At 44.6% G+C, this 21,511-nt stretch overlaps 1 protein-coding gene across 2 annotated transcripts; it reads left to right on the forward strand.

Annotated features, from left to right (window-relative positions):
* Positions 1-169: 169 nt before the first annotated feature.
* On the forward strand, positions 170-21,218 carry LETMD1 (LETM1 domain containing 1). Of its 2 annotated transcripts, none has more exons than XM_035108073.2 (9): positions 170-433; positions 4,361-4,512; positions 8,209-8,324; positions 9,518-9,600; positions 10,847-11,033; positions 12,703-12,804; positions 13,161-13,313; positions 13,826-13,922; positions 14,507-21,218. In XM_035108073.2, exons 1-9 carry the CDS (start codon positions 294-296, stop codon positions 14,578-14,580), a joined length of 1,104 nt encoding a protein of 367 aa, XP_034963964.1. In that variant the 5' UTR covers positions 170-293; the 3' UTR covers positions 14,581-21,218. The 2 variants fall into 2 exon arrangements, with proteins under 2 accessions (XP_034963964.1, XP_060128087.1); XM_060272104.1 differs by lacking the exon at positions 170-433 and adding an exon at positions 540-2,265.
* Positions 21,219-21,511: the final 293 nt, after the last annotated feature.

The raw sequence follows: 21,511 nt of genomic DNA on the forward strand, positions 1-21,511 counted from the left end.
CCAACATCCGGGTCCCGAGATTCTCACGCTGGAGAGGAGAAAGAAGCTCCTCTTTCCGTGCGCCCCATTTCCGCCTATGGTCACGTGTACCTAAGGAGGTGGGGGGGGGGAAAAAGAAGGAGAGTTCTGTTTTCTCTCCTTCCGCCGCGCCTTCTTCCGCCCGTAGTAATCACGTGGCCAGTTTCCCGGGTCGTCACCGCCGCCGCCGCTTCCTTGGCTTCCCTCCTGGACCTCCTCGCTCTTTCCGCGCGCTCCTCGGCGGCGCCCTTCTTCTCTTCAGGCGCCCTCGCAGGATGGCGCTGGTGCTGCGGCTGGTGCTGCGCGGGCGCTGCAGGGCCGGGAGCCGCTTAGGCGCCGGCGGAGTCCCTGCGCCCGCGGCCTCGCTCTACCTGGCTCTGCGCCCGCCGGAGCCTCCCCCGTGGCCGGTGCTGAGGTGAGTCCTTGGCGGAGGCCGAGAAGGGGAAGCGCGGAGCCCCCCCCCCCCAGCGCGGCGCCCTTCTGCTTGCAGCGGGGTCAGGGGAAGGCAGGGCAGGTTCCTGCAACCTCCAGCGGGGAGGGGGGCGGTGTCCCCAGGTGCTTTTGTCATTTCGTTATCATGTACAGTATTAAATTTGCATACCGATCCCAAGGCAGTGCATAATACAGAAAACTCAAAACCTTTCTCAACCTTGTCCCCCCGGGGGTTGTTAGAATTGCAGAGTTGGAGGGGACCATGAGGGTCACGTTCCCCGAATTTGGGTCACCACCTGTTTTTGGACTGCAGTTCCCATCATCCCTGACCACTGGTCCTGGTGGCTAGGGATGATGGGAGTTGTGGTCCAAAAAACACCTGAAGACACAAGTTTGGGAAACGCTGATCTGCTCCAACCCACTGTGATGAGGGAATCTTTTGACCAACGTGGGTCTCAAAGCTGCAATCCTGGAATTAAGAGTGTCCTGCTCTGCCGACTGAGCTATCCCCTTGGTGGTTGCTGGACTACAACTCCCATCACCCCTGATCGCTGGTCCTGCTAGCTAGGGATGATGGGAGTGTCTGGGGGGAGAGGAAATTTTTAAGAAAGGCTACCAACATTCTGGTGTGTCTCCCCTCCCATGTTGTATTCCCATGAGGTCCAGCCATGGTGGCCAGTTGTTCGTTGGGGGGGGGGTGAGGGGAGCTGTGCTCCAACAGCATATGGAGGGCCACACATATTGCACCTCTGAAGCAAATAAGCACACAGGCAACAATTGCACCATGGCAGTTTCCAGAGAGGCAAACTGTTAGTACGCTGGAGCAAAACAAGGAGTCTTGTGGTATCTCATTATGGTATATGGGATTCTAAACTACACCTGCTTCTTCCTAGTCTCCCCCCCCCAAGAGTTTCTGTATGGGTGTATATATGTGAGGGAGCATGAAAAATCCCCTGCCCCCTGAAACATTCTCAGGCTGTAAGCTGCTTTTGAGTTCTCCACCATGTAAAAGGTGGATCAGGGCTCAGCTTCCTGTTCACACAGCGGCCAGCCAGATGCATATGGAAACCCCAAAAGCAAGACTTTGAGTGCAACAGCACTCCCCTCCTGTGGTTTCCAACAACTGGTATCCAAAGGCATACTGGTCCTGACAGTGGAGACAACTAGTAGCCACTTGACAGCTTTACCCTATATGAATTTGTTAATCCTCTTTTAAAGCCGTCTGGGTTGGTGGCCATTGCAGACTCTTGTGCGAGTGAATTCCGTAGTTCTTTTTTTGCCTGTCCCGAATCTTCCAACATTCAGCTTCTTTGACTGAATGTTACAACGAGAGGAGGAAAACATCTTATCTACTTTCGTCATGCCATGTATAATTTTATGCTCACCTTTTGTCTTAAAAGCCCCAAATGCTGTAACATTTCCTCACTGCTGAGTTGCTCCATCCCTGTCTTAATTCTGGTTGCTATGCATTTTGGAGAGCATACAGGATCTTTCCATTAAAAAACAACAACCTGGCCTAATCATTTCAGTTCAAAGTAAAGGTAGTACCATGCAACACTATTCTATTTGCAGAGATGCTTGGATTTATGTACAGTAGAACCACTACTTACGAATAACTCGACCTACAAATGTTTCTACTTACGAACGGAGCTCCGTCCGCCATCTTGGATGCGGTTTAGATAGGATTTTTTCTACTTACGAATTTTTAGATAGGGTTGCTTCGACTTACAAATTTTTTCTCCCAATGCATTCCTATGGGATTCGACTTACAAATTTTTCCGACTTACGGATGTCTGTTCGGAACGCATTAAATTCGTAAGTAGAGGTTCCACTGTATTTTCACTTTTAATGCAAGGGAACAATAATACCATTTCACTTACACAATCTGAACCTGAAAGAAAAAGTCTGTTCTGCCACTTTCTTCTGTATGTGTAAAGCAGATAACATGGCTGGATTTAGGTGTGCAGCAAAATCTTGTAGAATGGCTGGTACTAATGCATACAGCGGGAAGAAGGAATACAATTTTTTTTAATGCACCATTCTTCTTCATCTTAATTCAGCAAGGAGGCGTATGTGAACCTGCTTTCTAATGTGCCCTAGTTTTAAAACTGTACTCCATGTGCGGTTTGAAGTAGTGCAGACCATCTCATTCTGCACCAAGTGTAAAACAGCTCAAAATGTTCCTGCAGATTGCCTTTGGAAAGACCACATTTGAACTGGGTGATATCTGTTCTTCCTTCCAAGATCGCTTAAAATGGGAACCTATTTCTTGCCAGATGGGTTGGTTAGGGCAGCCATTTTTTGGGGGGTATGGCTCATATGCCATGAACTCAGGAATGCCAAGTAAGATAAGTTCCTGTTGGTTTTGTAGCAGTTAAAGACACAGGTTGCACACACAAACACACAAAATTGAAAACTAATAATTTATTATTGGGCTAATTGAGCTTGGTAGAAAAGAGTACATTTTCTTGCCTTGGGTGGTTCCTTCACAACATGTACAAGGGCATCTATGGTAACCTCCCTTGGGACCTCCCAGGCTGTTCTAATTCTGGAGGTGATATTGATTTCACTTTATCTGAGATGTTTACTGGCCACTGTAACATTGACTCGGGCAGGCAGCATAAAAATATTTCTACAGTATACCACTATTTCATATGAATTATCAAAGCTGTTTACAATGAAAATACATAAAACAATACGTTGTTGTTGTTGTTGTTGTTGTTGTTGTTGTTAATAACCCACCCATCTGGCTGGGTTTCCCCAAGGCTGCCTTCAGATGTTTTCTAAAAGTCAGCTGAAGTTGTTCATTTCCTTAACATCTGATGGGAGGACCGTATAAAGAAAGTTAAAGACAAGTTTGTATGGATTAGCATCAGGAGAGGGGCTGTGGATTATGTTTAATTGATAGGTAGAATGGATAGGATTGTCTACCTCTGAGACAAAGCTCCATTGATTTCCTTCCAAGGAAGACATGGTTAAGATTGTGCTGTAAAGCTTTAGCAAGATCAATAAGGGTGGACAACTTTTATTTGCAGGGTTCAGACTAAATGTCATACCTTTAATCTTTCGGTGCTGCTGTTTGGTTTCTGATTTTCTGCTGTAATAAAGAATGACAAAATTTCAGGTTGCCTTGCCAATCAGCCATAACCTCAGTTTGTAGAAATCTCTCACTAGGAGGAAAATACAGGGAAGCCCCTGGTTATGAAATTGATGGTGTCCTTTTGCCATTCTGATTTTGAACTATTCTGATGTTTTGGTAAAATGCAGTTGATAAATAAGCTGTCTAAATTGATTAATCAGTTAATTAAAAGTTATTTAATAATTTGGCAGCCCTAACTGATAAATTTTAATGAGCACCTAGAACTGCACTTTATGTATGCATTTTGTGACTGCAAGACATATTAATGTATAAAACTTAAGCAAATTATTCCCTGCGATAATGTAATTCCAGGAATCAAGTCTATAAAAATATACTAGCCCTTTGCATTTGTGTGTCTTCCTACAGAAAACAAGTTTCATTTTTATTCTCCTGACAGCCGACTTTTAATATGATAGTCTCATGTTGTTAATCAAGAACAGCATCTGTTTAAGAAGGTATTTATTGCTATTCTTATTCATAGGTGTAAACCCCACAATACCTGGCACCTAGATTAATGTGTACTTTGGTAGCAATTAGACAAAATTAGCAATTGGACAAAATTAGGCACATAACCTCATCTTCATTTATCCCTGAAATAGCCTATGGATTCCCCATCTTTTTGCATTGTGGTCATAACAGGCTAGTTTAATGCCTGCTCCCCACATACCTGTTTAATAGCTATTGTAGTTGTGACTTCCTTTTTGTATTCTAAAGGGCTTGAAATACGTGGCAATAGAACTCAAGACTTGCATGCGCTTTCCTTTGTTTCAGACCTCCAGTGTACCAATTTTCTGCAAAGGCAAATTCCAAAAAAACAGACTCTGCTTTGGTTTCAAAAGTCAAATACCTGAATGAGAAGTATGAAAGGTTTCTGGAAAGAACATTCCCACGTTTCTACCAGCTATATTCAACCTTCTTGAAAGGTGGGTTTTCATTTAAAACAAAAAAAATCCTTTGTGCACATTTCATGATTCTGGGAGGAATGTGACACCTTAAGAACAAATCGCTTTTGCGTCTGTCAAGATAAAGTAGTTTCTTTACTTCTAGCCCATCCCTAGGTGGGGACTCCTTATCTTCTGGGTGCTGTTTCTTGTGTTGCAACAGGAATGGCGGAGGCTCATGTTACAGTCAGAATGAAGAAACAAGTTATTGTATCCATAATGGATGACATTTGTAGCATCATGTGTGTGTGTGTGTGCACATTCAGGTGTAATGGGAAACTGGTGTCCTGCTATGAGGACAAGCTGCATGCTCACACATCCTCCTGTCTTGTTCTTTTTCGAACCAATAAATTGGAGATTGAAAGCTTCCTTTTTATTTTAAATAAATTGTGGTTTCCCGTGAGGTCCAATTTTGGAGAACTGTGCTTTTATCACACACACACACACACACACACACACACACACCTATGGTTTGGGATGCCAGGATTGCAAACCACGTCTTTATCCTATTTGTTCTTGTAAACCCTAGTCTTAACAAGTTTGGAATTCAAAAGGAATTGTTTAGAGTTTGGGGGGGAAATTTCATTTCAGCCTCAAGAGCTCAGAATGAGAAAGGAGTGCATGGAAGCTTTCCATTGCTTGTTCCTGCTGCGGGGGGGGGGGGGGGGAACAATGCTGCAAAAAAACAGTCCATGGTGTAAATTTTGGGTTGGAGAATAACATGTTAAGTTTCTGAGTGAAGGCTGTTCTGTGTACATCTAACAAAACTATAGTTGTAGTAAGGAAAGGCAGGTGCGAGAAAAATTTAAGACCCTCTGTAGAAGATGGCAGTGGGTTCTGCAGGATGATTAGAGAGAAGGAAGTAGTAATGTGTTAGAAGCTCATGTGTAAGAGGCATAGCAAAAGAGAGGAGACAAAACCTGTTTTAGAGATTAGGAAACATGCCATTATCTCTTGCTTCTCTTTTGAGAAGCTCTGAATGGCGTGCAAGGGGCATGTCCTTTTATCCTCGTGGCAGCCTTAGACAGAGGTTAGGCTGTGAAAAACCCTTTGAAGTGCCAAGGCATTTGGGCTTTCCCCATGATGTCCTGACACTATTAAAGCAAAGAAAACAATTTAGCTTGCTCGAGTTTTACAAAGAGGATGGGATTAAGAGTGTCAGAAGAACCATTCAAGTCATTCAAGGCAAGGGAGAGACAAACCTATGCCAACGCTAAGGCTGAGGTTCAAAGAAGAACCAGAGAATTGAAAAACACCTGGTGGATAAAAAAAGCTCAAGAGATCCAGCACTTTGCCAACACTCATGATGCACAGTTTCTTTAAAGCCACAAAGACCATCTATGGGCCAATAAATCATGGCATATGCCCCCTACGCTCAGCAGACATTAACACACTTCTAAAAGATAAAGAAGCTATTGCACTGTGCTGGAAAGAACATTACCAACATCTCCTCTCACAAATTCCACAAAAACAAGTTAGAGATGAGCTTGCAGTATCTTCAAATCTGGAAGAGTTGTGTACAGCTATTAACCAAATGAAAAACAACAAAGCCAGTGGACCTGATGGGATACCTGCCGAAATCTTCAAAGTGGGCAGAATTGAACTTACACAACAACTTCACAAGCTCATCAAAAAAATCTGGGAAAGAGAAGAAATCCCAGCAGACTTTAGGGATGCCAAAATTATCAATCTCTTTTAAAAAGGTGACAGAACTGATTGTGGAAACTATCGAGGCATCTCTCTATTAGCTGCGGCCGGCAAAATTCTTGCAAGGATCATGGCAAACTGTCTGGTAACAATATCCGAGGTGACCCTTCCTGAATCCCAAAATGGTTTTTGGCCTTCTAGGGGGACAGTGGACATGATTTTCACTGCTCGACAGCTTCAAGAAAAATGCAGAGAGCAAAACCAACCCCTGTATATGGTGTTTATTGACCTGACTAAGGCTTTCGACACTGTAATGCCCTGTGGGCTGTCCTTCTGAAAATTGGCTGCCCAGATAAATTTGTAAACATCATTCGGCACCTCCATGATAATATGACAGCAACAATCGCAGATAACAGTGACTTTCAAAGTGGACCATTCACAGTGGGATCAGGTGTTAAACAGGGTTGTGTTATTGTCCCAACTCTATTCATTGTTCTCATTGCCCTGATCCTACACTTTGTTGACGGGAAACTCCCCACCAGAGTAGAAATCATATATTGAACAGATGGAAAGCTCTTCAATCTGAGCAGGCTGAAAGCAAAAGGAAAGGTTACCGTAACTTCCGTGATAGAGCTTCAGTATGCTGATGACAACGTAGTGTGCACACGCTCAGAGGATGACCTCCAAACCATCCTAAATATCTTTGCAGAAGCTTACGAAAAGCTTGGCCTATCACTCAACATCCAAAAAACCAAAGTGCTGCTCCAACAAGTACAAAATAACCCCTCTGCAGCTCCACAAATCCAACTCTGTTGTGTAACGTTGGAAAACATTGATCACTTCTCCTACCTATGCAGTTACCTTTCTACAAGGGCCAACATTGATGCTGAAATCCAGCAATGCCTGAGCTCTGCGAGTGCGGCTTTCTCCCAATTGAAGTGCAGAGTGTTTGAGGACTGGGACATTTGCAGGGAAACCAAAATGCTTGTTTACAAAGGTTGTACTACCAACCTTACTATATGCTTGTGAAACATGGACTACTTATAAACGCCATCTCCAACTCCTCGAAAGATTCCATCAGCGGTGTCTCCAAATGTTTTTACACATCACTTGGGAACACAGGTGAACTAATATCAGTGTACTGGAAGAAGCAAAGATCACCAGTGATGAAGCAATGATTCTTCAACATCAACTTCATTGGACTGGTCATGTTGTGCGGATGCCTGATGATCGTCTTCCAAAGCAACTACTCTATTCCGAACTTAAAAATGGAAAGCGTAATGCTGGTGGTCAACAAAAGAGGTTTAAAGACTGTCTCAAGGCAAATCTAAAAAAAAATGTAGTATAAACACTGACAACTGGGAAACACTGGCCTGCGAGCGCTCCAGTTGGAGAACAGCCTTTACCAAAGGTGTAATGGACCTTGAAGAAACTTGATCTCAGGATGCAAGGGAGAAATGTGCTAACAGGAAGGCACACTTGGCAAATCCACACCATGATCAACTCCCGCCTGGAAACCAATGTCCCCACTGTGGAAGGATGTGTGGATCCAGAATTGGCCTCCACAGTCACTTACGGACCCACTGTTAAAACCATGTTTATGGAAGACGATCTTACTCGGCTACGAGTGATCGCCAAAGAAGAAGATTCATGTATGTGTTACTTTATGCCAGTTGTGGGAATCTTTGATCCTCCAGATTTTGCTGAACTACAATGCCCATCTTCCGCAGCCACTTGTCATGCATGCTGGGAGCTGTGTTGTAGTTCAGCAGCATCTGGAGGGTCAGAGCTTTCCTAGCTCTGTTCTTTATGCAGTGATGCCATAGCTGCCAAGTTATCCCTTTTTTTAAGGGATTTTCCCGTATGCTGAATAGGCTTCCTCACGAGAAAAGGGAAAACTTGGCAGCTATGAGTGATGCTCTATTCTTAGGTAAAAGGGGAAGGCAAAAGGCTTGGGAAGGACTTTGGCATGAGGTTGAACGTTCAGGGAGAACAGTTCTAGATCTGAAAATATTTCTGTATTTTGCACAGGATTTCGGATATTCTTTACAGAAATGAAAGAAATAAGAAGAATAAAGGCAAACATGGCATATAGAAAGATCCAGTTCCATCAACTTCCATACAGGGAGATGGAGAGACTAAGACAGGTAGGCTTTTACAGTACTTTTGTCTGCAACAATGGTAGTTCACTGTGCTTTGGAGTCCCCCAATGTCACCCAACCAACTTAAGAGCCAAACGGGAATTTGAAGCCAGGTCTCCCCTGTCCCATAACACTATGTAAACACTCATTGAGAGCTTCTGAATTGAAAAGCAAGAACCATGTGCAACTTTTGTGAGAATCAACTATACTAAGACAAATAGGTAGACTAATATTTACTGCATCTAGGGTAGATTAATTAAGAGGTTTCTGTACTTCAGCAAAAGCAAATAAACAAAGTCTGGCAGCTCTGCTTGATTTCTGCCAACCTTCACCCGATGCATTAATTTCTTCGTTGCCTGAACATTTATCATACTGTTGGGCTGAGTTAAGAGTAAAAAGGTTTCTGTGTAGAGAAGAAAGGATAAAAGGATAAAATTTGGGTTCTTATTCTTGAAAGATTCTATCTAAACACTTTTATTCAAACAAAGGAAAGCTGAGGTAGGGAAGGTTTCCCCTTTTTTCAGACGCAATGTGTTGTGTTGCAACATGGAGCTAAGTGACATTTACATAAAGGATGTCAGTCTGACATCACCACCATGAACAGCTGTATAACAGATATAGACATAGCGGACTGGATGTAGGTCATAGGTCAATAAATTGTTGCTGATGTGTGTGTGTGTGGAGGTCCACATACGGAAAATAACCAACAGAAAAAGCAGGTGTAAAAGAAAGGCACACTATTGCATGGCATTGTCTGTTGGCTGCAGCATAATTATTCCTATAGAAGAGTTATTTTTCTCCCATCCTAATCAGGTGATAGGCAGTAAAATTGTAGCCTATTTTCCATTGCCAGTGTACAATCTGGAGTGCACTTTAAGGCTCCTGGTTGTGCCTTGGCAGCCATGTCTCTAGCTGCCTCATACCTGATACCACATATGAATGGTGTTTTCTTGCTGCAAAGGAAATGCTACCACTTTAATAACAAGCTTCCAAATGGCATCCATATAGCATCCATAGTTACCAAGTTTGCGAGAGACAAAAAGAGGCACAGCCTCGAGGCATATAAAATGCCAGAGTATGCAGCAGTGGGGCCTTGCATGCCACTGCTTCATCAGTCCCTTATATATGTGCATTTTCCTCACAGTTGCAGTAGTTTTGGGTGTGTGCATGGCAGCTCTACTGACTAGGCATTTTTGAAGTTTCGCAGAGATCTGATCAAGGCCATTCCAGTTGGGATTCTTTCTCTTCCTCCCTTTGCCAACTACCTGGTTCTTTTGCTCATGTAAGTACAACTGTGCGCCTGTTCAGATGAAAGGTCCTCGCGCTTAACTGTGAAAGGGTGAATGCTTGGCAACATTAGTGGGTTTTTTTCTCTCCTCTCCCTCTCTCATCGCTTGCCTGCACTGTTCTTTGATGAAGAGCTTGCTGAGAGTACAGCCGTGAGTTTTAGCAGGTACCAAAATAGACTGCAAAAGCACAATCCTATCTTATCAATCATTAGGGGTGGGATCAAGCCCTAACTCTTCTGAGCCTGTGCTTCCCTGGTCACAGCTCCACATTGCATTCTCTCCCGATGCGTAGGCTCAGTCTAAAGCAGGCACCCCCAACCTTCGGCCCTCCAGATGTTTTGGACTACAATTCCCATCATCCCTGACCACTGGTCCTGTTAGCTAGGGATCATGGGAGTTGTAGGCCAAAACATCTGAAGGGCTACAGGTTGGGGATGCCTGGTGTAAAGGGGTTATTTTTGGTGAATTGCTCTGGGTGGCAATTCAGAGTGCAGCAACCATTCACCCTCCCACATTTTTCTGAAAATTTACCATCTCTGTTGTTTTCCCAACAGAACTCCCAAACTGCTTTAAACTCCCCATAAGCTCCCCCACCCCTTTCTTGGTCTGTTCCAAATAATGTGTTTTCAGCATGGAAGTTAAAAACAGTTAAAGATAACATCATTTATGTTTGATGCTTGCTCTTAACAGCCCCGGATCACAGCCTAGCATGCTGTATAGACTTGACAATATCTTAATGTGAACTTTAACAAGAAACAGATTATATCACAAATCCTGCATTGCCTGTCTTTTTGAAGGCAGAAGAAGCTAGAGAAAGGCATCAGGAGATTATTTCAAGTTGCCAGGGAGATTTCATGAGAGAGAAAATGGTCTACTGGGCATTCTGAAAACACTGTTTTTTTATTATTAAAAAAAAAGCTTTCATTTTAAAATAAATAAAAGCAGGCATTTAAAAAAATACTTCTGGCTGTGAAGGTAACTTGAAAGTATGTGGCCACGGTCTAGTTAAACTTGCAGAAGCAAAGTTCAGTAGGGCTTCTGCTTGTTGAGGGCTGAGGTTTCAGCAATCACATAACTGGTTGCTCCTTGTCTTGGCTGGAAGAAGCAGTCAAATTTGAAGAAAATAGGCAAAACCTGCAAAATCAGCAGAAGCTGCAAAATGCAGAATTTGGGTTCCTGTGGCCGAGATCTGGGTGTTCTTCAATATGTTTATCTTCTTGACAATCTTTCCTTCCCAAGGTACCTGTTCCCCAGACAACTCTTGATACGCCACTTCTGGACTTCCAAACAACAAGCTGAATTTCTGGACACCAACCACAATATGAGAAAGGAGGCATACCCAGAAGTGGTTGATGGTCTAATGAACCTATCTCGCTCCCTAGTTGATTCCCAGCTTCGGAAACAGATGCTAGATCTCTGCAAAAAGGTATCTAATTACCGGTACCACCCAATCCCAGCGGATTGGATTGTCTTTGGACACATGTCTTGCTTTGCAGAAATAAGGCTTTTATATATTGAGAGTTGGCCCATCACTACCAACTTCCTAATGTCTAGATTCTATTTTTCTATTGTCATGTGAGCAACATACTGCAATCTTCTGAATCCTTAATTATATGGTTTTAAAGTCATTCCAGAGAGTTTTTTTTTTAAAAAAATAACCCTGACCTGAATACGAACATGTATAGAAAAGTCATTCAAGTAAGAGACCAGACTGTATAGTTGCCTTAGCAAATGCTGGCAAGGAAAAGGATGCTCTGATACTTGTGACTACTGATTTGTCACTTATGCAGTGGCTTTCTGGCAATGCACTCTTGAGTACTTGTCCGTTTAAAGGAATGGCTTGCAGTTTTAGTAGAGGACTATGAGAAAAAGAAGTAAATTCAGGCCTTGATTATTCTTTATGGGACGATTTTTGGAAGGGAGGAGCCAAACAACAGTGGGTCTTGGCTACACTGGTGGAGGGTCCCCCCCCCCCCCCAGTCTGATTTTATTGTTTGTAATGAATGACCACTACAATGCGGCTCAAAAAGGATAATCCAAGAATAAGTTAATTATACCTTTCCCCCAAACTAACAAAACAAAAACAAAACCCAAATAGCCCTTGGGCAGTCTGTTTTAGATGTAAAAAAAGTAGCCTACAACTGTCAGCTAGTGTGTATAAAGCTACCCTGAAGGCAACAAAACAAATTCCACATCAGCCAGCAGCCGCCTAGTTTTGAAATCATCTGATTGAACTTCTAGAAAACCTATTGCAAAGTGAGTTGTATAAAGGACAACAGAGGATATCGTTCAATTTGGCATGATCTGCATGCATGCATGCATGCAGTCAATCAATCAATCAATCAATCAATCAATCAATCTGTTGGCCTAATAAAGTATTTACTGGTCAGATATTCTGTGTGTGTAGTTTTCCATCTAAGCCGAAGAAATGCCTATCTAACAAGAAAAAAGGTTAATTCTGTTGCACCTATCCCATTAATGCAACTAGGTAGTATGGCATAGCAACTTTCCTCATGGTAATGGTGAAGCAGAGCATTCAAAGTGTTTAGTGCTGACCTTTAAAGCCCTAAACTGCCTCGGCTCTGTATACCTGAAGGAGCGACTCCACCCCTATCATTCAGCCCAGGCACTTGAGGTCCAGCTCCAAGGGCCTTCTGGTGGTTCCCTCACTGCAAGAAGTGAAGCTACAGGCAACCAGGCAGAGGGCCTTCTCGGCAGTGGAGCCCTCCTTGTGGAACGTCCTTCCCAAACCAGATGCCAAGGAGATAAATAACTCTACAACTTTTAGAACACATCTGAAGGCAGCCCTGTATCAGGGAAGTTTATAATATTTGATGTTTTTATGTGTTTTGGAAGCCATCCAGCTGGATGGGTAGGGTATAAATAATAACAACTTATTTGGGAAGGGTGTAAATGACTACAGCAAACAGGAACTTCTCATTTGTTGCGGGAATGAAAATGTGCTCAGCTGCTGTATGTTATAGCAGGGTTGGTTTTCAGGTTTTTGCAAGATTCCCATCCTCTTTTATTCTTGGAATATGGTGCTTTTCTTCTTTCTTTCTTTCTTTCACCAATTATATACCTTAATCTTCAAGGTGCACGAAGGATGCCACCCAGATGTAAGAGAACTTACAGCTGTGAGGACCTTATTTGTGGGACACCCCTTTGGCATCCAGCAACTCAGCGTTCAGCAGGTGGTAAGTGCCATTCCAGAAATTATATGGGATTATACTGATGACCCAGCTATAAATCCATTGCCGCCAACTGCAGCACCCCTAGGTTTCGACTGAGCTTTTAAAATAAGACTATAAATCTTTCCAGCTATATACCCTTAAGGTGCAACAGACAGTTGCCTCTCCTTAAATTGAAACCTACTACAGATGATTTGTTCCTGATCTATGCTGCCTTACGTGCTCGCCTTTCTTTGGAGGGGAATGATCATAGCCTCCTGTTAGCCACATTTTGATCTGGGGAAGCAGGGCAGCTCTGAAAAGTTTTGCTGACTACCACTGTGCAGTTTAATCCCGCCGTCTTCTTCTCTTCTCCCCCCCAGAAAGTCCTAAGCCGTGTTTTGTTCCTAACTCCTCGCTTGCCATCTCTCTTCCTGAGATACCGCTTGCAGAGCCACTTGGCAGAGCTGCACCACCTGGACCAAGCGATGCTGAAACTGGGTGTGGGGCAGCTAACTGATGAGGAAGTGCAAGCGGTGAGATGAAGTTTTGGCATTCTGTAGCAAACTGAGGTGCAGCATTGCTGGCTAGGAACTAACTGGCCATGGCTGCGCCAGTTCTCCCATGCTAGGCAAGGGCTAGAATCATAGTTGGGACCACAAGAGCCATCTAGTCCAACCCCCTGCAATGCAGGAACCTTTTTGCCCAATGTGGGGCTCAGGCCCATGACCCTGAGATCAGGAGTCTTGTGCTCATTACCTTTAGGGTAACCTTAAAAGACTTAACACATTAATTGAGGCATAAATGCTGTCGTGGACCACATTCCACAAGCTGTGCTATACTGCACAGTAACACCGTCACCCTTTTCAGAAATAGTAATGTCAGTCTTATGTCAAATGAGGACAGCTTGAATGGCTTAAACACACACGCATGCACCCCAGCACAGCTTTTAATGTCAGAATTTAGTGGTGAATGTCCTTGCATTTTTAGCAGTTGCTTTTCAAATGAAAGTCTCTCTGATCCAACAGAATGCCTCTCTTCTCTGCAGGCTTGCTATACTCGTGGCTTGAATTCTGTTCACCTCAGCCCACTGGCATGCAGGCTGTGGCTGGCTCACTGGCTCACACTCTCCTGCTCGCTGAAAGGTAAGCCTGCTTGAACTTGGCCATGTGGGGCTTCCCTTAGAGCCCTCACTGAATCTCTCTCGCACAACTAGAAGCAGCTGCTCTTCTCACCCATCCTTAATGTTGCAGTGTTAACCTGTTGCTCCTGTACAGTCCTGGCTGCAAAGGAGATGGCCTAGCAAAGCTTGGAAGGCCATAATTCAGAGCAGGGCCTTCTTAGTGGCAGCATCATAGAATTAGAGTTGGAAGGGACCCTGAGGATCATCTAGTCCAACTCCCTGCAATGGAGGAATATGCCCGCCCAGCTATAGACCAGTCAAAACACACACACACACACCCCGATTAGGCTGGTGCGCATACTGATTAGGTTTTGATACCAGGCAAAAACAACTTTTCTTTCTGGTCAGCCTTTTAAAAACTTTCCTGTGGCAGATTTTGGGAGGGGGAGCCCCCTTTTACTTTTAGCTATGATTTGGTTCTATTTAGAAGCACTGGATTGTTTTATGAATTGTGTTTGTTGTGGCCAGCCCTGTGAGAGTTTACAATGAAGGGTTGGCACTTATCTCAAATAGACACAAATGCAATGCATACTTTTCTCTTTCCAGATGCTGAGACTTCACTCTTGGCACATGGCATGGTCTTGCTTTCTATCAACTTCCCTTCCTCTTCCAAGGGCTGACTAAGGGCACCCGTCACTGGTGGACCACTTCTGAAAAGATGCTGCGACAGCGACTCTTGGCTGAAGCAGGAGGAGAGAAGGGCTTTTGCTTTTACTAAAATACAACGAGCAGGAGTCCTGCAGAAGCCTCTACCACTGAATTATTAGCCTTGAGGGGAAGGTAGAGTAAACACTGCATTATGCTGAATATTCCTCCTGCCGTAGAGGGAGACAAGAGAATTGCCAGTATGGCCCTGTACAAAATGCCTGTACTGTAGAAGACCACAGTATTTCCATTTAGATCTGGCTCAAAAATGTCCTCGTGGGCCCAGCATGATTCCGCACTTCTTTTCACCGCTTAAGTCTCTTGTAAAAACATCTGCTGAAGAAGGTGTTGGCGTTAGCCTGTATTGACTTCCTTGTAACTTTGAAGGGCAACAAAGCTGTCACAAACTCCCAGGCTGTTTTCCTCCCCCCTTTTAACTTCATTTTTACAATCAACAAGGCTGCATGGAGCTCAGTGCCTTTTGCTGGGCATTCGCAGTGTGCTGCAAGACTTTGAATATAGGACCCTGTTTTTCAGAGCGGCAACTTTTGTTTGAAATCCTGCTAGTGGCATGCTCTTCTGCAGGAAAGATACAGCTGCGCTCTCACATGGGCATTATGGAAGGTGCATTTCATGTTGGCAGATGTAGTAACAGAGCCTATAGAATTCAACAGGGTAGTTACACACTCAGAGCAAGTTAATTGGAATATCTGTACCCAAAGCACTTAATACCCATTTCTGTGCCTCCAGGTCTTAAGTACTACTGCCATGATACTTAAAAGCAAAGTGGAAAAAAAGAAAAAAAGCCAAGTCTTGCACTCCAGAAGCTGGAATTCTGGCCAGATAGTATATAAATTGTGTGTGGTAGACTAGTGATTGAGTCAGTCATTATAAAATGCATGAGAAGTGCGTCAAAGTAAATGAACGTTCAGCTATACCTGATGTGAATGTTTCATTAAAGATAGCCAATAAAGGACAATCTCACATTTTACCTGGATTGTTTAGAACACTGCTTGTCTTCTGTCTTATAGCTTGGTAATAGCTTAGACAGGCACACTGCTGGGACCATAAATTCAGGGGTCTCCAAGCTTTCTTTGCCTCAGGCCGGTGTCTCGAGCGATGATTGTGCGATGGGCCGGAGGGCAGGGGAGCGTGCGCCATAGGTGCACACACAATTTCTGGTGCACATCCAGGTCGGAGGAGGCTTGTGCGCATGCACACAAGCTATTTCCAATGCGCCTCTGACCCGGAAATTGGTCCCCACGCCGGGAAGAGCGGGCAGTGGCGGTCGTTGCAGGCTGGATGAACGAGTTTCTCAGGCCTTATCTGGCCCCCGGGCCGTATGTTTGTTACCCCTGATCAAAGCTATTCACCTTGTCATTTCCCCAATCAGTCCTGCAGTTTATGCAGGACAATAAGTTTATGCAGCATACAGGCAAGGGCCATGGCCAACACACACTGTACCCCAGTTGTTCTTTGTAACAAGCGTTTATTTCCCCTGCCAAGAAACGGCTGGCTCTGCTTGCCAGGGATCAGCTGCGGCGGACACAGCTTGTGCTTTTATTAACTATATTCCAAGCTGTACTCTACAGGCAAGTAAGCCACAGCCTCTCTGAAAGGCCCCACTGATATTTCACTCTGAATGAAGTAAACAGATTCTACATGATGCAAAAACAAGGGTAAGCCCAGTTGCATGAACTGCCTTAGAACAGGTACTGCTATCCAGTGTGGTCTTGGTGCTTTGTTTCTGAACCAACCATATATTGTGTGTGCATCATTACAAGGCAGATTCTGCTCAAAGACTGAAATTATAGGGCCAATTAAACTCAGTAACTGCACTAGTGGAAGTCAGCGCAACAGGACTTCTTCCCCTCCCGGAATGATGTGCGGGGTGAGGAGAGGGGAGCTCTGTCAGTGCATGTGGCATGAACAATCACCAGCACTGCATTGAATACAACCCATAGTTTATAAATCCTAGATTAGCGGTTTTGCAGACAACATGCACCATGCAAGAGCAGCGGGAGCACATGATCTCGGCTCTAATCAGGATTATGAAAGTTTGCATGTCCGTTGCACTATTAAGTGAGCAGCAATAACCTAAACCACTATTGCTAACTTTTGCATTGAGGACAGAAGCTGCTTTGCAAGTTCAAGCATTTCTTTATTTTTACACTTAAATATCCTCTTTAAATACAGCATTATCACAATGAAAATAACATAAAAGGCAAAACAAAATGTAGAGGACCTGACAAGCTTTGGATTCACATTGAAAATGCCACCTGTATACCATGTGAGGCAGGAGAGCGGAGAGCAAGTTATAAAGTTGTCCAAGTCACGACTGATGAAGGGGGCAGGGCTTGTACCAAATGTCTCAAACTGGGGCCTAGTTAATGAGTCTTCCAAACAGGTAGTAAAAGGGCCATTCCCATGTAAACAGTTCACTAGCACCAAAAAAGAGGAGGGGGAGGGGGAGGAGAAAGGAGTGTGTGTGTGTGATTGCTCTGGGACAACACTAGCCCATTTTGTTATGGGTATGCTGTACCAGCACTTTATAAAGTCTTTTTTTAAAAAAAAGCCAAGTGAAGGAAAATCAGATCCATTTCCCAACATGATTTGGAGTTGAGGATTTATATTTTTTTCACCTGCAACCAGGTCATCCCACCCAAAAGCCATTTTACTTTGTCCTTCCATCAAGGCGACACGCTGCTTTGTTTTTCCCAAGGTCACAGGCGCAAAAGATCACAACAGCTTTGCTGGCTCATGGACACAATTACAGCATAGGGCCAGGACAAGAGTGATGGAGCAATCAATTCAGATGCTGCCTGGGTATGTGTCCACGGTGCCAGTTTTATTCAATGGGTTTCTATTAACCTATTTCAACATCCTCTGCTTCTTGGAATGTCAGTCATAATAATTCCTTTTCCAGCTTCAAAAAGCAGATATTTTAAGTGTGAAGTTGTTTCCATTTGCAGAGCAGACTACCCTGTCATCAATGGGCTGCAGCAGCTTTAAAGCACTCAAAAGAACCAAGTTCTTAAATTGTGAGAATTTGCCAGCGGCCAAGGCGTGTCCCATTTACATCTCTTCCTTAGAGCTGATCACAGCCAATCCCCAAAGAAAAGAACGTGCAGCAGTGTGGAGTTTAAAGGCTACAAATATAAGGGGTTGGTGGTCAGGCATTATAACCGTTTCCTTTAGGACACAACTCCACCACAGTTGGCCATGGCTCCAAGGCCAGCTGGAAGTGTTCCAGCAGGGTGACGGAGTCCTTTTTGCCTTGCACGCATCAGCAGGAAGCCGTAGATACAAATGGTACACCCTGGGAGTGTCCACTGCTAGTCGCGCCACAAGGCAAGGGAACGGTGGGGACTGGACATGCACCCTAAAAGTTACAGTGGTGTTACAATGAACTTGGGGAGGTTTCTATGATGGGGCATTTCAACCCTACTTCCTTTGCACCTTTGGCCTAGGATGACAGGCGGCGCAACTTTGTAGAGGGAGCACATCCCTTGCCCCCCCCCCCCTGCTAGAACTCTTCTGCTCTGTGAAACTCCAAGCACAACAGACACATATGCTACAGAGAGGGTCGCATCTGGAAATGACTGCCTTTGAGACTAAAGCCAGCTTTTTAATAGCACCTTTTATTTTGTAAACGTCTGGAAACTGGGGGGGGGGGGAGGATACCTAGCAATGTCGCCAGTGCCCGTTTTCAAGCCCTGGTTGTAGAGAAGCATGGGAGAAAACCCCAAATATTAGCAGCAGAACTCCTAGCAACGAGGCCAGTGACACCCGTTTGTTTGCACGGCCCTCTTTGCTTCGCAAGGCAGTAAATGGGACTGTGATAGACATTTTAAGGCTTTTCTCGTTCCGGTGCTTCTGGGTCCTCTTCTCCCTTCCCTGCCCGATTTCAAAAGTCATTGCACAAAGAAGCCTGGCTCCTGCATGCGCTGGCGCAGTTTCTAAACCGTTCACTGCAGCAGGAGGTGGCGAGGCAGCAATTAAGTACTTATTTGTGAGACGGAGCGCAGGAAGCTCAGGTGTGCGGTATTGACACTAAGCAGCGGATGGAAAGCTTGGGAGTTAAAAGAAGATCGGGGAGGAGTTATAAAGTACCGAAGCCTTTTTATATACTTAAATACTCACCATCTGGTCGGAAGTCTCATCAACCCAGCAGCGTGAAGTTTCCATGGGCTGCAATATTACTGGGAGGGTCAGGAGCTGTTCCAGAAGGAAAGGAAAACCTCTCTCCCTGTTGCTGTCATTTCCAGGACTACATTGCTTCTGTTCACCTTATCTCCCTGGGAGCTAGTGCCATTTCAGAAGGATGGGCTTTTCCAGATCTGGAAACTTTCCAGAAAAAACAGGGTGTGTGTTGCCCTAGAATCCACTTTCTGATGGAAAAAATGGAAATTTGGAGCATTTTCTTTTTTTGGAACGACTTAAATGCTTTAAGGCAAGTTTTTGCTCACTCAAAATGTGTATTATGAACACAGTAGAAGTGGATATTCTACACCTATCCTTTTGGCTGGGTCCTTCCCTTCCTTTTCCCCTCTCCCCTCAAGTGAAAGTGACACAGACCCCCTGCTATAACAGCACGATCCTTTGCAGCCTGATCGCTCAGAATCAAGTCTCATTGGTTTGGCGTGACTCACTCCCAGATAAGTGCGTAGAGGGGATGGCAGCCGGCAGCAATTCTGCGTGCGCTTATCTCTGGAACGCTAAACAGAAAAGGTCTTAGTTCTGGGTAAACATGCATAGAATTGCTCTGGAAATTCCAGAGTAAAATTTTTATAAATTAAGTTATGAATTAGGCATTTGGGGTTATTAAAAGCAGTAAAATAAATGTAGGTTTGGTAAGAATTGCATATATCTGGTTGGCCACTGTGAGAACAGGATGCTAGACTGGACGGGACATTGGCATGATCCAGAAGGCTGCTCTTATGTTCTTATTTCAACCCCCCCCAAACTTCCCCATTCCCCCCCCCCCCAAGGGGAAAAAAAGAACCAGTTTCCACCACCAAGGCTTCAAAATTTCCGCAATTTTTTTACATCTCTGTTAGCCACCATTTATCATTGTGATAAAGGTGGAGGCAAAGAAGTGGGTTAGATGCAGCTGCTGGTAACATGGGCTCTGTTCTGTCTCCATCACCAAGCACCTTTATGGTTTAAGAGGGATCATGGGCTTGGGGTTCTTGTCAACCAGCCCCTCTTCCCCCAACCAGTATCCAAAACACCGGCCAGATGCTGTTTCAGGTAGTCCTGTTTAGGAAGAAGCTGCCTTCTGAAAAGACAGCACGCATTTCGTACAATTTAAGATTACGCACGTGTTAGCTCCCAGATAGAATTAAGTGATGAAGGAAGAATGCTTCTCGCATGGGCTGCTTAGATTTCACCCTCCCTTCTATATAAATATAAGTACAGCAGTCTTGTACTGCCTAGGGAATCCTCCAGGCAGCCTTCCCCAACCTGGTGCCCTCCAGACAGGGCTACAACTCCCACCTGCCCTTGCCAGCTTGGCCAATGGTTAGGGATGATGGGAGGTGTAGTCAGGGATTTTTTTCCCCAGCTGGAACTTGGTGGAATTCAGTTCCGGCGCCTCCCAGGTGGGTGCCATTGCTGTTATAACAAGGGAGGCGTTCATGGTGAGTTCCGGCACCTCTTTTTCAAGAAAAATAGCACTGGTTGTAGCCCAAAAACATCCAGAGTGCACTGGAATGGGGAAGGCTGCAACGAATGGCAGGAAATTAAATATCCCAAAGGGCTTACGCAAGTAACGGAGGTCATGAACAGTCTGGGGAAGGAAAGAGATTATAAAGCGGGGGAAGTTCAGTGCTGGTTTCAAGCTAAAGTGGTGTATTTAGAGCAGTGTTCTTCAACCTTGGGTCTCAGATGCTGCTGGGGCTACCATTCCTATCATTTACAGTGAGCTTAGTCAATGGTCAGGGATGATGGGAGTTGGGAGTCCAGCAACATCTGGAATGCCATTAAGTAAGCCACTCCTGATTTAAAGGCACACCACACGGAAGCCATGGTGATAGCCAAGCTGGCCCAGAACAGTGAGCTGCAGAGGAAGGCAATAATCTTGTTACTTTACTACAAAAAGCTAGGGGAGAAGAATGCCAAGGAGGGTGGATGCAGAAAGTGCTTTCGTTATCTTGCAGCGAGAGAACCATCAGTAGGACAAGGAGAGCGTGGCAGCTCTGAGGACACCCCGCCCTCGTCCCTTTCCTTCTAATAAGAACAGCTAATTGCACCCCTTCCTTGCGATGGAGATCTCAGGAGATGCATACAGCTTGGAAGTCTTCTCCACTGCCACCCTATTGCACGCTTGCTAACCCCTTGTGCTCGTAACACAGCCGGCTACAGTTGCATTGCATATTCAGATTCATCCAGAAGGCTAGGGTGCTGGCAAGTAGCAAGAGAGTATATAGAGCTCTCAGATCCACCTCCAAACTAGTGTGCAACTAGATTGGAATGTCTTGAAACAGCTGACGGGAAGGAGAAATAAAATTAGTGGAACGACAGGGCAGAAGGATAATTACTCTGCTGGACTTCCCTGTCCACCCAAAAGGTCAGTTCTTTACAGAGATCTTTACCTCCACTGAGAAGATCAAACCGCCACCCCCCACCCCAAGTGCATTGCATGTTCAAGAATCAGATCACAGAAGGGATTAACATCATAGAGGCAGAAAAACCCAGCTCAGAATGGACACTGGAGTGTCATAGAAGTCCCAGTAAACAATCAGCACATTTTGTTAGTTAAGAAAGAAACAATGGAACTTGATCGATCTCACCGGACCCCATTCAGAGCCATCGAGATGGAGAGTAAGCCTGCTTGGGATGAAGCCACTGGGCAAGGAGGATCCCAGAGGGCAATGGTTCAGTATGGACAGTTGCATGCCAAAC

The sequence above is a fragment of the Zootoca vivipara genome, chromosome 2 (assembly GCF_963506605.1).
Source record: "Zootoca vivipara chromosome 2, rZooViv1.1, whole genome shotgun sequence".
Classification (NCBI taxonomy): Eukaryota; Metazoa; Chordata; class Lepidosauria; order Squamata; family Lacertidae; genus Zootoca; species Zootoca vivipara.

Excerpts from the sequence above, each read along its gene's own strand:
- LETMD1 (XM_035108073.2), top strand. The coding sequence starts at position 294 with ATGGCGCTGGTGCTGCGGCTGGTGCTGCGCGGGCGCTGCAGGGCCGGG. Across the intron at positions 11,034-12,702 it reads TGCTAGATCTCTGCAAAAAG|GTGCACGAAGGATGCCACCC; the intron begins GTATCTAATTAC and ends TTAATCTTCAAG. Across the intron at positions 12,805-13,160 it reads AACTCAGCGTTCAGCAGGTG|AAAGTCCTAAGCCGTGTTTT; the intron begins GTAAGTGCCATT and ends TCTCCCCCCCAG.